The 14,771-nt window shown below is 42.4% G+C and overlaps 1 protein-coding gene across 1 annotated transcript in view; it reads left to right on the top strand.

The window, feature by feature from the left end:
* The window catches only part of LOC311509111 (cilia- and flagella-associated protein 47-like), a gene marked incomplete at its 3' end in the record, with an annotated part of 43,285 nt that extends 40,556 nt beyond the window's left edge, over positions 1–2,729 (top strand). Inside the window, 3 exon segments of the mRNA XM_084574168.1 lie at positions 748–909; positions 1,650–1,831; positions 2,548–2,729. Coding sequence (XP_084430294.1) covers positions 748–909; positions 1,650–1,831; positions 2,548–2,729 — 526 coding nt within the window.
* Between the last annotated feature and the right edge of the window lie 12,042 nt (positions 2,730–14,771).

Below are 14,771 nucleotides of genomic sequence, written 5' to 3'. Positions count from 1 at the left end.
AGAACTCTAATCTCCTAACTTTTCATCTTTGCCATCTAAGTGGCAACCCCCCAAAATTGCAGTTCCGTGTTTGGCCACTTGAGGGTGGTGCCAAAAGCGAGTCTTTCCCCGTAGTATATCAAGGCTTAAAGTTATGCATAATCAAAGTTATGCCTTAGCTTGTGCTCCACCTCTTTGACCATTGTTGACCATTGACCATTGACCAATTAGCCAGGAGTTAGGCATGACCTAGGTGGAAACAGGCAGTCACAGACTCCACACTGAGCTTCGAAATACTCTTCAGGAAAGCTATGGGCCTGGTGGCATCGTGTGAAATTACAGCTTTTCCCTGCACTTTGGTTTAGAGCCAAGGTATAAATTGTTTTATACCTTCAAAAAAATGAGCATACAAGCATTAAAAGATTAAGTGAGCATTTAGCTCAATAGGCATTAGAATGGCCGTAAATTCTGAGTTTCTGTGCCAAAGTGGCTGGTGAGGCTGCCTATCTACACTCATACACAAAAATTATAATTTGCAAGCCATGGACAGAAAACCTCTAAAGTCCTTTTGAATGTAAGCTCATTTATGGGTACAGTATTGCGTTCGGTTGACTGGTTAATCCTTCAGTATTGTTTCATATGATTTAAAGTGCTCCAAAGCTTGTATTAGGGTGACAAATCTCTAACAGTCACGTGACAATACCTTTGGATTTAGCCGTTGAAGCAGTCTGTGCTAATCTGTGCATGTTTTAATACGTTTGTGTGCAGGTGCTCAGGGGTCCTAGTGGTGCAGTCTGTGTCGGGCCAGATCTGGACATTTCCCATCACTCTCATTGCAACGGAACCTCAGGTGGATGACGTCGTCGTCACTGAAACTACTAAATTGGGCAGCACTTCAGTTGTGGGCTTCCGTCTGACCAGCACCACTAGGTGATGTGTATTCCTTACAGGGACAAATAAAAATCCTCTACATAAACCATTTGTTTTTTTTTTGGGACCCCCTATCCCATATTCAGGTACCTAACTGCCGTCAACAAATAAACATGTAGGCTGCCTATGGAAATTGAGCCTTAAAATTCTACTAACATCTGTCTCCAATTGTTATTTATTGGTTACATGGTTATTTATATCTCTCTTAGTAAAAAAAAACGCAGTGAAACAATCATTAAATTAAGCTTTGCTTCTCTTGTTCACTCCGTTGCTCTTCTCTCTGGCTGCTCTCTTTCTCATTTTCTTGTGCTTTCAGCTAGTTCAGCGACGCACTCTCTTTTTATCAAGTTATCAAGGCAACCAAAGTCATGCATTATTAACGACACAATCAATAAGCATTATGGGAAACGTCCGCTCCTTTTCCTAATGTTGATACTGGAGGCAATCAGCGTTATGAACTGTACTTGATCAAAATTTAGCCTTTGATCTTTGTAGTTAAACTAAAGTTACTGTATTTTCCTGTCAAATACGTTATTTCCAGGAACAACACATCTAAATTCAAAAAAACACCAAAGAAATACAGTTTTATAGACAAGTAAGCATCACGACAACTTTCAGGGACATTTAGCAGGACCTTCATTCCTGACTCTTGGTTAAGACACCCCATTAGATTTGTTCATCCCCTCCTGCTGTGCGCATGTGTTTGGCACACGGCAAAATTATTGAAGTGTTGATTCCAGGAGAGCCGAGACATTCGCGGCAGCGTTCCTGCCAGGCAGCAGCGGCGAGTTCGCAGTCGCTCCAGTCTCGGGGACGTTACCGCCTGTCGGTTTCACTGGAGCTCTCGTCACTGTGTCCTTCGCACCCACCGCAAGCTCCGAGAGACACACAGCAAGACTTGCCATCCAGGTACAATTAAGTTGTGTGTGATTGAGGTTCCTGTGGTTTATAGTGATCCCTGTCAGGGGGTATTTAACACCTCTTTAAAGGGAGTAAATGGCTTTGTGCACCCCCAAGTGATACCCCCCCAAGTAGTTATGATCATTGCGCCTTAAGTTTCTTGCACCATTAAGTAAACTGGTTCATTGTACTTAGTAACAACTTCAGAGGAACATATTGATATACCCAACTGCTTCATGTCTCTGTGATACCTTTGCATTTCCTACATTAAATCATCAAGCCAAACTGTTGCCTAGCAGCAGCATCCTTACGACTTATGGTTGACGTTTTCTCTTGGACACCAAGCATTTTGCGCACACGACTTCCCATGTCGTAAACACAAGCTCACGAGTTTGATTTGAAGGCAGCAAAATACGACCCAACTTCCGTCCATGCCATTGCGTCATGACGGGGCCAGGAAGGGAGGCCGCAGTTACCAAGGAACTACTCGCTGAAAGACTGATCCTCAGGTTCTCAGATGCTTATGAACTCATCTTTACCTAATGATCCATTAACACAGTATCTCCCAGCCGGCTCTCTCGTAAGCCATCAGTATCTACTGTGCAATAGATAGATCGCAGTCCAGTTGGATCCTCACAGGGAGGCGTTGGATGACCTCCTCGACCTAACCTAAACTGGACTAAACCTACAATTGAGTTGAATGACTGACAACTGACTGTTTTCCATTCTGGGCTGCAGACAAGCGGTGGATTTATGAGGTGAGAGGGAAAACCTCACCCTCCTCACCCCTCTGCGACACATCCACCAAGGGCAGCTCTCCTGTGCTCGGTCCACGTAGAGAACGGCGGCGGAACTTTGTGGTTCGGAACCTCCGGCTTCCCTCCTCGGCTAACTCTTCTCCTCTCAAAGTCCCCAGATAAAAACATCCTCACTATTTCAAATACAATTGAGTGTCTCCATATTTTTTTTTTTCGATTTTATCATTTTAACAGCATCCATGGTAGCTTTTTAACTAGCAACATCAACCACATGGGATTTCTGCGCTTATTCTCACCATTTCTTTACAATAGTAGATGTATAAGGGATGAGGCTTCGCTTATCAATGCACTGCACGAAATGGGCGCGCGTGTTTTTACACATTCAGCAGGTTTCAGATGTCTGATGAGCGGTAAATGCTGGGAACGGTTATATTATACCTATTATTCCTCAGAATCCACTTCCAGTATAAAGTTACCGGCCTTGTTTTATTGCGCTCTTACTGCGTGCCGTTAGATACCGAGAGGAGGCAGGCCGTAAATTAGATCCACCCCAAATAGCTGGTCCGTGGATATTCCCAGCTCGCGTTATATCACGCTAAGCAGGACAACCTTGAAAGATGCACTCAACTTTCTGAAAACCTCAGTATCATCTATTTAATATATCAAACCCCATGGGCATTAAGAGGCTGCGTATTGTGAGCCTGTGAGAATTCAAATGGAGCCCATACAGCTCCCTTGGCTGGCTGGGTGGACTGTAAATCCCTCTACTGTATCTATAGCTGCTAGTTCTGCGAGGAATTTTTAATTGGTTGTCATGATTTATATCGTATTTCACACTTCATTTTTCCCTCAGAACTAAGCTGACCTCATCAAACTGAAGCTTATGAGCCCAGTCATAATACACATACACTGTATATTCCCTTTTTTGGCTCAGTATATTCAAATCCGGAACAAGAAACAACAGTACTCTTTCGAAGTTGGTTCCAAATATGACTGCGGGGTTATAAAATGTGGAAAGCTACTGTACATGTGCATCTGTCCGCGCGTGGAGCTGTCCTGTGGCTCACCTTGTGCCTGTGGAATTATTCACAAGGCTGTTACGCTCAGTTATGCGTCCATTAAGCACCATCTGCAGCCTGCCGGGGGGAGAGAGGACGGGAGAGGAGAGGAGAGATGGATAGAGGGAGGGAGCGTAAGATAGAAGATAAGGAGAGGGGAAAGACTAAGAGACTTTCAAGAGGGGGAAAGCAGGGGATATGGTTGGAGTAATGGAAGGAGAAAAGGGGTGGGGGAAAAGATGAGAGCAGCAGATAAAGCAGGGTGTTGGGTCGAGGATGAAGGGAAAACACTCTGTGCATGTGCTTTACATATCGTCAAAATGCAGATAAGGGTCTGTGGCCGTTCGTGTGTGTGTCCCTGCAGGAGCCTGCACCTTCTGCCCGGTGGCGGGCTCGCTTTCGATTCCTGTCCGCAGATTACCTGCGGAAATGAGCTCCCCGTCTCGCCCTTCCTCTGCGGGGCGTGTTGCCCCGGCAACAGATGAGCCAAGCCAACAGCAATTGGCGGAGGGTCTGCCGTGCTGCAGGCGGTAACTAGAGATCACACCGAAGTCAGACTCATAATAATGAAATCATAATGACAAGCTGCCAAGTGCTGACACGCCGGGCGAAGCCGAACAAAGCAGATTCACTGACCTCTGTGCGAAAAACAAAACACTCAGAGCCTCACTTTCCTGTCGAAAATCTGAAGGCTGCACTTTTTCCTGAATTGTTTTGCACTGTTTAACCGATTTCATCAGTTTCTGTTGAGCCGTGCGGGCACAGTATGGGTTAGTGTGAGGCGAAGCTCCAACTTGAGTTCACTTAAGACGTTCATCTCAGAATCCCTCCCAGGAATTGTACTGGAACTTGAACTGGGATTTATTTAGGCACTTCACAGTGGGGGATTAGAGAGATTTGCTTCTCATATTTCTCATGTGGCTATATACATTATTAAATACAGAGAAGAAATCTGGTCAGTGTCCTTTCCATTTAACAACGCCTCATTTGTCATTCCATTGAGTCGTCCTCTCAGTACATAGAAATAAACCTGTACATATTTAGTTTGTTATAGTGATGGGAAGTCCAGCTCTTTTTAAAGATTCGGCTCTTTTGGCTCGGCTCCCGTAGAAGAGCTGGCTCTTATGGCTCCCAAATGACTCTTCATTTAGTTTCACTTGGAGCCTTCTATTTTAATTTAGCGATTAACACAGTATCTCCCAGCCGGTGGTTGGTGTGTTTGTATGCAATATTTCCATTCACTGTTTTCATGAAAGCCCTATTTTTACGCATTTTGTTGTTACACAAAATAATAAAAAAAGCAAAAATACACTTACTGTTGTTTAACATTTTATTCAAAGCTTTAAATGAACAGCTGAACCACAGCAAACGAATCAAATAAGGGCCAAAGTCTTGACATTATGACACTTTAGATGAAAGTCTTTAGTGCTGGCGTGTATTCAGAAATACCAGATGCCTCAGCATGTATGTCCAGTTCTCACTAATTTCTTCACTTTTTCCCCAACGTGCTAACTTTTAGAAACATTTCTCTGTCGCTCTGTGTATACCTGGCCTGTTCCACCACACTAAATTTGGAGTGTCTCCGCTAGTTTCGTCTCTCCCCGACTGGAATCGCCTCTTCTCATTCGCCACAAAGAACTGGCTCTTAGAGCCGGCTCGTTCGTGAACGGCACATTAGTTAACTGTGCAAACTTTCATGTAAATGCCACCTTTCTTGCACCTTTTGCATTAATGCAGCAGTCTCACATTTCACTGTTGACACTTTCTCTCGGTCTCTGTGGTGGTCCTTAAAGGTCCATGCCAAACATGCTGCAAAAAAAAAAATGCAGCTTTTGATTTTACCAGACCAAATAATGTGGTGCCAGTAACCAGACTTCTTTTCGCTCAATGATGTTTTGTGCCTTTTCTTGAGTAACGGTTATAAATCTGTCTGAGCAACCACTGATGGACATAGATAATCTTTGCGCACTGTCAGCAAACACTTACCAATGGTTTTTCATCGCAAGGTTGTGTAAAAAGCAAGCTATGGTGCATCATTTTGAAGTATTACAGAACGCTGAATACGCACAACAACGGTGATTCAAAGCCTGAGTGGATTCACATCTCCACGGAAATCCTCTTTTCCATTATTCAGTGAGTGATTTTCCCTCTTAACTCACGTTCCATTACAGGTCAGGGGACTATTAGTTTCTTTGTAGCCTAATGCCCAGAGAGACACTGTTGGTTTAAGTAAATGAGTCAATAACGCATAATGCCATTTCTAGAAATTAATAAAATCTGCGTATGGGGAAACAAAGGAAAAAAATGAATGTCTGTCAATGGTGGCAGACATTTTGATCCTGTTTGAATTGCACCATAAACTTTCTCAATTAAAAAAAAAAATAATCGGTCCAGAAATATTTTGTTTGTTATAAAGCTGTTTAATTATAAGACAGAAGTTCTGAAATAACAAGTTAATTTTTTTTTTTAATGCTACAGTTCTTATATTTGGGATATTTTGAAATGTAATTTACTAAGCAGTTTCACTAAATGGTACCTTACTATATTTACAACAAACTGACTGTGTAGACTAGCAAAATTATGTTTTAACATCATGTGTGCAATTCATGCCACAAATGGTATCCAAAAATAAAACAAAAAAACAAAATTCACCTCACCATTGACACTAACCATTGACATTCTCTCATTTAGCTTAATAAGATAGTCACCTGGATTGGTTTCCCAACACTGCTGAAGGAGTTTCAATGTAATAAATAATAAAAACATGAATGAGAAGTTCTTCCAAGCCTTCGAAAGCTACAGTAGATAAGATAAAAGGAGTCATGGAAGAGTTATTTCCTGCTAAAGTTCCGTTAACTTGCAGCGCAATATGTCTTTCCTGACCTTTGCCCAGATGATATCCTTTTCTTTTTTGCCATGAAGTCCTCGTTAGCTAAGACAGCACTTGTCATACAAGCACCGTTACTGGAACGCAGCCTTCTAACCCTTGTAGTGCAGTCTTACAATCTTTAATAAGATGTTTGCATTACTTTTCCTTTGACGTGTTATCATACTTTCTGGTGTTGGATGTTAATAAGCAACAACTGAATTCAGGTTTCAGGTCCATTTGTCAAGTGAGTTACCAAATTTAACTAAGCAAAGGCCCAGTTGACTGATTCAATAGGTTTCTTTAAATTGCCAGAGATTTAAGAGTTTCATTAAATACCAAATAGTGGGGAGCAAACATTTTAGATCTCAAACAACTTTGATGTCTTCTGACAGCCGAAGCCACACGGCATTGCATGAACTAATCCTCCTCGTTTCCCAGACATTCCTAAATGGATTATCCACTCGGCGGCTTAATACTATTTCATTTCCATTCTGTCACGGAGTCCCCCGTACGTCCCTCGCGCAGGGATTCAATTAGCGCGCCGGTAATTAAGCAGGGGCTGCGACTCCCTGAAATGCACGCACATTTGTTTTGTCGGCTTGCCAGACGAAGGGAGAAGTGCACCTCTTGCTTCTGCGTGTGTCAGAGAGACGGGGAGAGAGTCAAACGTAAAGTTTGCTAACAGTAATTCAGCACTTATTATCGCTCCGAACTCTCAGTTAGCACTACCAGATTACGGCACACATGGATTCCAATGGTAGTTTGTGACAAGTGCTAAAGAAAGTGTCATAATACTGTATTATTGTCTACTTTCATGTTATATTATGTATTACTACTATTACCGCCATTTCCATCACTGTTAGCATTGTCATTGTTTTCCTTTTAGGTGTTAATTAATTTCTACTTTCCTTATTCATACCTTCTTCCAGACTCAATATACACCCACACAACACAGCATGACCTTATAAGCCTCACTTATAACCGCCTATGTTTTGTAGACGTACTAAAGGATGTGTTAAATAATAAAAAAAAAAAAAAAGATGCATTTTTCAAAAATGTGCTTTGCAGTACTGATGGAAAGTGACCCAAAATAAACCGTAGAAGCCACTTTGGGGTTTTGGGAGGCAAAGAAGTGGAATGTCCCGCCCCAATAACAACATTCAATGATAGACATTCCATACATTCCATTTTAAATTGTAAATTCTGTCAATTCAGTAGATTTCGTCTTGCGTTCTTGGTGGTAATCTAAAAATGAATAGAAATATTAAAGCCTCAACTACTAGGGTCACACAAACCAAATACTCCTTGTGACCTTTACTTTGACTTTTATGCAAAGCTACAGCTAGTCCAGTGTTCTTTGTAAATTTAAATCTCGTGTAGCCAGACACGATGCTTATCGGAATACGAGTCTGATAACTCAACGTTTGGATTTCACTATGATTTAACTGATACAGAGAAAAAGAAAAATACCTGTGGACGCAACTGGATAGTCGTAAAACCAATGCGACCCATTTTATTGTAAAAAAATTAAACTCAGCGGTGCTCAGATGACTGCGTCCACCCAAACCATTTGATTGGTCCATCAGATCGTTGCTGGAGCATAGTCAGCTCCCAACGGCTCAGTTCCAGACCAACTTTCTGGCCAACCCTTGGGAAGTTGGCCTGGCTTCCAGCTGCTAGTCAATAGATGACCTCCCACCCTTTTAAACATGGCTGCTGTTTTTACTTGCATTTTGATATCTAAAATGGTGGATGATATTTTTTACCAAACGAGTAGTTGTTAGTCCAGTTCACTTTGCATATAGTGATTCAGATTGATAAATATCACGGAGAACAGGCCGGTATTCTCGAGCGCCCTCACTCCTTCATCTGCTGCGTGCGAGTATCCGACGGAGCGCCCCGGCCCCGTTCCCCAACCGAAACAAGGGCCCGGGTTTCTTTGAAGTGGAATCTAATTACTGCCTCGGCACTCCTTCCGTGAACACCGTCTACTTTTAATGCCTCTGAGCGCGAGAGTGTATCAACCCCAGCCCCGACGCCCTCCCCTCCTTTCTGTGGAACATGACAGAAGAGACGGGGAGAAAGAACAAGCCGTTCAACCCTGCTTTCATCTTCTCCCCCACCTCTTTTTTTTTTGTTAACGCCTCAAAACCGACACATAAAAAGTGTGCGAGACGTCGTTAGATAATTCATGCTGCACATGATCGCAGGGGTTATCACTCTGTGTACTTGTGTTTGAAGGACACATATTTGACAGGCTGCATTCTTTTTTTTTCTTTTTTTTTTTGGACTGTTTGTGCCTTCCTTTAAAAATGTTATTACAGCCTTTGCAGCACGCGCCCTGACCGATGATTGCGTGCTCATATCTCGCTGAATGATGAGCAAGAATTGTTTGTATGTTTACCAGAGAGTGCGCTGCGCTCTCATTTCTCACCGAGCCATCCTCGGCGAGCGCTCAGCACCTGTGTCTTGTCTCCGCCGCCGATGGAGACTGATAGAGCTGCTGGAAACGCTCAGCAGCAGGATATGAAATATGGTAATGAACCCATATAATAATAATAATAATAATATCCCATCATCTCACATGCAACAGAAAGAAAATGAGAAACCGGGCAAAAGGATTTTGTCTTCGACCTTCATCCGAGACAAAATTGAAATTGTCATCCCCCAAGGGCAACATTTTGCTGGCTGAGAGAACCCGTACTACGCCGGGGTAGTCCGAGCGGCGTCAAGACATTCCTTTACGGGTTGATCGCAGTCATTCAGACACATTAATACGATTTTCCGACAGGCTCTTCTTTTCCACATAAAGGGAGCACACGGCGTTCAAAAAGCCACCATGCCTCAGACTGCAGGAAAATATGCAAATAGTAAACATTTCTGTTTATTGCTTGGTGGCCTGTGGGAGCAGATAAAATCTATTACAGCTAAAGCTTACAGTATTTTACTCATCCACTTCTTAAGAAAAGGTATTAACAGGCATTTGGAACAGAACAATATTTACTGTATTGTAAATGGGGGCCTTTGGGTGCTATGGGTGATGGGAAGGGGCCTCTGTGGATCATCCCACAGATACTTGATCAGATTTAGTGAATTTGGAGGCCAGGTCAACACCTTGTGCTGTTCTTCATTTTTTTTCTGTTGTTCCCAAACCTTTTTTTTATGTGTGTGCCTGTGTCAGGCTGCATCCTGCTGGGGATGGCTGCTGCCATCAAGGAGTGTCATTCCTATGGGGTGGGGATGCCAGGTCTGGTCTAGGTGGGTGGTACATGTCTAAGTAACATCAACATGAATGCCAGGTCCAAAAGTTTCCCAGCAGAACATTTTATTGTCACAAGATTGCCAATGTTAGTGGTTTTAGGATAATCATTTAAGATAATCATTTAAGATAATCCTTTAAGATCATCCTTTAAGAAAATCCTTTAGAATGTCCGACTGATGTATAGTGTAATAGGTGTATAATTCTGTTTTCTTGAGTCAATTGCTTTGCTACATTTTGTTCCAGTATACGCCAAATACATGCTTACAAGCTAACATTTTCACATGTAAATTCATTAGTTCAATTCAGTTTTATTCATACAACATCAGTGACGATTCAAAGTGTTTCGAGACGCTTTACAGAACCCCAGAGCAAGCACTGCGTTGACGGCAGAAGGAAAAACTCCCTTTTTAACAGGAAGAAACAAGAAACCTTTGAGTAGAACCCAGCTCCTATGGGGCCGGTCAGATAGAGACACATGAAGAACTGAAATCCCCCCCTGTTGGTAAAGCCTGCTTAAACAGTGTTCATTCATGGCTTAAGAAAAACTAAGCAGCGTAATCTGGGGATGAGTAATGAAGCCATGTATGCCAGTAGAAATTAAGAGAAAGAAATAACTGAATGTCTCTAATTGGGAATGTTTTCAGGTGTTTTCATCCACTCCTCTTTGGAAGCGCAGGTAAGATGCAAATGATTTTTGTATGTTGTCACTATTCATATTTTTTACAGTGCGCACGTCCTTCGATACAGATGTTTCGGTTTCCTCTTTTGCACGTTAGGGTTTTTGGTAGAGTGGCTGCTCTACCGTTGAAAATACCAAATTAAAAGTTCTGCTTATCTGCAGTTTCCTCTGTTATTTATCCTCACTTCCCATTTTAAGTTCCGTTATCACGAATCTCAAAAGCTTTCTTGAAACAGTGTCCCAACTTGACAATTAATTTCCATTAAAAACTGTTCAGCCTCAGCTCTAAAGAATTAACCTTGCTTAGTCAGACTCAATTCTTATCAGATTATGGGTCTAGGATTTCATTACGGGGAGTGTTTCAACTGATAAGGAAAAAAAATACCTATGGAAGCAACTAGTCCCCACCCATACGATCTGATTGGCCCGGCAGAACCTTGCCAGGGCGTAATCAGCTCACAACGGAGAGGTTCCAGACAAATTTCCACCACAAAAACAGAATTGTGTACGGGGACGTTTGCGTGGCTTCTGGGCTACGCAAGAGCTAACGCGACCCTTTTCAAATCGCTCAAATCCCTCCACTCGAACGTTTTTCCCGCCTCTGTCATCAACTTTGACTCGAAAATGTTTGCTTGCTGCACTACATATCTTTGATATCCTTGATTCTTGATAATGGAGCACTGGGCAGGGCTGCACAGTTCATCGTGCGCTGTTGTTTTTCACCTTTATCGATCCAGGGGAGAGTTACCGAGCTACACAACTCATTGCCTTTACAATCACACACACTCACCTGCATTTGCGCGTGAAAAATTGGGTGTAGCGTGCCAAGTGCAAAAGTGCAAGTAGTTGTTAGAAGAGAGAAGAGTTTAATGTTTAGTTTCCCTTCTGGGCCCTATAGGTTTGCACACGTCAGCTCTCAGTAGAATACCATCTGTAGTAGAATATATTTTAACATTAAATTAATGAAGTGCAGTAAAGGAAGCCCTTTTTTTTCCAAGGCAGATAAGCAATTTTATATAATTCTTGCGATTCCTCTGTTCTCCGGGATGATCCACTCTCTCTCGAGCGTGATCCGAGGGTCATTTATTACGCCGCTCTAGCACCAGACAACCATCTGGTACATTAACAACAGGCCATTAAGAGGGCAATAATAATCAAACAAACGTCACAGTCGATAAGCTCAGATTCTGATGTGTCATATTAATAGGCACGGGCCCACGTCTAGGAGAATAGCTGCTATATTTGCCCCTTCACAGGTCTCTTTATGACAGCTTTTTTTTAATACTGTAGGTACCTAATGAGGAGCGCATGGTTTTGGATGTCTTATGCTTCCATGGACTACTAGGAGACAGAGTCCCTGTGGCGGCAGGGACACCTTTCTATGAAGGGATCTTCCATAAGATAATCACTTTTACTTCATCTGTTTGAACAGTAAGTCTCCAGTCTCTTCACCCGGCCTTTTAATTGCCCAACCCAGGTTCTTGCATCAAACAGAGAGCTGTGTTTGATCTATGACTGACAGGAAGAGGTGATCTTTCAGATGTAACTCTATATAACAGGCAGACAGTGTAATGTAGAGTAAAGGTTGACGGAAGTTTACTTCTTCGCTTGCCAGACCAACTTCCACAGTTTTTTGGGGGACACATAGTTGATCTGGAACCACTGATTACGCTCTTGACAAAGATCTTCCGGGTAGATTGAATCATTTGGGCTGGCTTCATGTGGCGCTGGACAGATGACACAACCTTGGTGGGTCTTATCAGCAGGAATGATAAGATAGCCTTGAGGTAGGAGGTGCAAGGTTTTACTGCCTGGTGTAGAACCAACATCCTGGAGATGGTTGTCGAAGTCTGGTTCGGGGACTGCGCCGCCTCAGATTGTAAGACCGGATAGTGGTGGACAGTTGATAAGATCGAAGTCCTACACAACCAGACTATGGAGCAGTTCCTTCTCTCAATTCAGACTCTTGAACTCAGTGAAACTGGACTGAACCTACACAATCCAAACACTACAAGTATGGAACTAGAACACTAAACATCCAAACTCATACGCCCTTAGTCTTAGTCTCGGTTGTTGTGTAGTGTCTTTTTAGAAGTGCATTATCTCCCATGTGTTTAGTACTGTTTGTCTTTGCACTGTCTCTCGTCCTTTGTCTACACTGTTTGCTCCGTTCATACTGTTTGGTATCATCTGCATAAGCTTGCACACGCGAGCCGTTATGCGCATTCCCTTGTATTGTATCTAATTCTATGTCTTCATGCAGCTCCATGGTCCTGGAAGAACGTCCTCTCATCTCACTATGTACTGCAAATGCTACATATGGTCAAGACAAGAGTGGAAGTCTGGCAAAAACGTGGCGAGGAGGTAGGCCCCAAATGTAGGACAACTGGATCAAATAATAATGTCTGTTTTAATGAGGAGGTAACAAAAGGCTGAGTGCGGCAAGTTAAACCAACCAAAAGTTCAAAAACAAGCAAGAAACCACAGGGAGAGGAAGCAAAACACAAGAAAACATGAATGTACATGAACAGAAACAGCAAGAAAAAGGGGAACAGACGAAGGAGAAGGCAACACTATATATACACAGTGAGGTTAACGAAGCACAGGTGAGACTGCTGAGGGAGGAATGCACAAGGAGAAACCAATCACACAATCAAAGGGGGAAAACACAGACTAGAAGTGAAGCAAGACACAAAACACCAAGTAAAAAATAATCTAAATTGGAAGGATAGGAACTCCAAACAACTCCCAGTCACCTCTATTTTTACTCCCAAAATAAAATTCAATACCACCCAACCGGGTCTGGGACTATGATATGGCAACACTGTCGCCACATTACGCCCCCACCCCAAGCCATTTGTTGGTTCGGCAGATCTTTGCCATAGCATAATCAGTTCCCAACGGAGTGACTCCAGACCAACGTTTCACCACAATAAATTGAATTATTCGGGATACTCATCTGGCTTCCAGGCTAGGAACGTCCTCCACAGTCAACTACCTTTAACCACAATGGTCCCAACAATATGTTTCTCAAATTGTTCAGGTTTTCAGCGGCTCTGGCATATCAGTTCTCATTTTGTTAGTCGGTTTTTAATGAATGTTTCAAGTATTTGGGCTATGTTTACATGGTTATGATGCGCTGATGTTTTCCAGTTGAATGGATTAACCTCCTGAGACCCAAGCTTTTGTTTGCATTTTAAATTTCTCCAAGGTATTTGGGATTAGTAGGACCTAAGAAGTATAAAAACATCATTAGCATCATGTTTTAACAGAAAGTAGTTTTTGAAAAAAAAATATGTCCTCATATGTGGACACAGGGATTATTTCACTATATATTACACCACCCCTTCAACCTGATTTAAAATTCCTTCTGATTGGGCCACTTTTGAGGAATTCTAGTGTCCATGTACACATAGCTGTTGTCAGATCATCCTGGGATAACATCAGGTTTTTGTTCTAGCTCAAGTACATGGTGCCATGTAGAAACATCTAAGATCTTTCTCATATTACTCTTTTTTCTGGTTTTAGATAGAACATTCCTACTGTGTGGCCGCTCCAACAAATCCTTTCTTACTTGTTAAGAGAAAAAAAAATCAAAGTCAGCATTTTTCTTAGCTTGAGGACTTTAAAAACTTGACACAAATTAGAATAAAAAATCCATCTTTGACTGTCCCTGGAGTTTTTTTTTTTTTTTTTTTTTTTAATCTAGCTACAATCAGCAGAAGAACACGGGTCCCCGCTGAGCCAGTATAAACTGGATCTGTCAGCTCATAAAGAACACAAATACAATCGGCCGCGGGAGCTCATTATTCTCCAGCGGAACGTCAATAAAGGACTGGAAGCGATGTCAGAAATTTAAAATGTCCTTGATGAAGTTGCACTGGACTTCCAGTACTTTGCAGAGAAAGTTATTTAACTGAATCACCTCACTGGGTCATATCACAAGTCTAGAATTTATCCATAAATGAAGCAGACCTCAATAACCTTTTTTGGCTTTTAGTGGTTCAGGTATTTATTATTCAGTCATGTTTGGTAATACTGATAGTTTAGGAGGTTTCCACAAAAAAGTTTCCATCCCTCTATCTCTCACCTCTCTGTTTCTTCTCTCCTACCCTTTTTCATTTTTTGCCTCGCTCCCCTGCCTCCTTCCGCCTCTCCCTTCGTCATCCCTCATTATTCTCCTGATGGGGAGTAAACAAGGCCGTCTCATCTTTCGGCAGTCTCTTTGTCCCTCCTCTCTGTCTGGTTAAATAAAACAGACTCCCCACCCCAGAACCTGCCAAACCTCTGCGCTCTTGTCCTCCGTCCTCCCGTGTCTCCCTGTCTCCCCGTCTCA

This window comes from Chelon labrosus (genome assembly GCF_963514085.1).
Source record: "Chelon labrosus genome assembly, chromosome: 24".
NCBI classification, from domain to species: Eukaryota; Metazoa; Chordata; class Actinopteri; order Mugiliformes; family Mugilidae; genus Chelon; species Chelon labrosus.
Note: the sequence above shows the minus strand (reverse complement) of the source record. Positions and strands in the feature narration are given on the sequence as shown.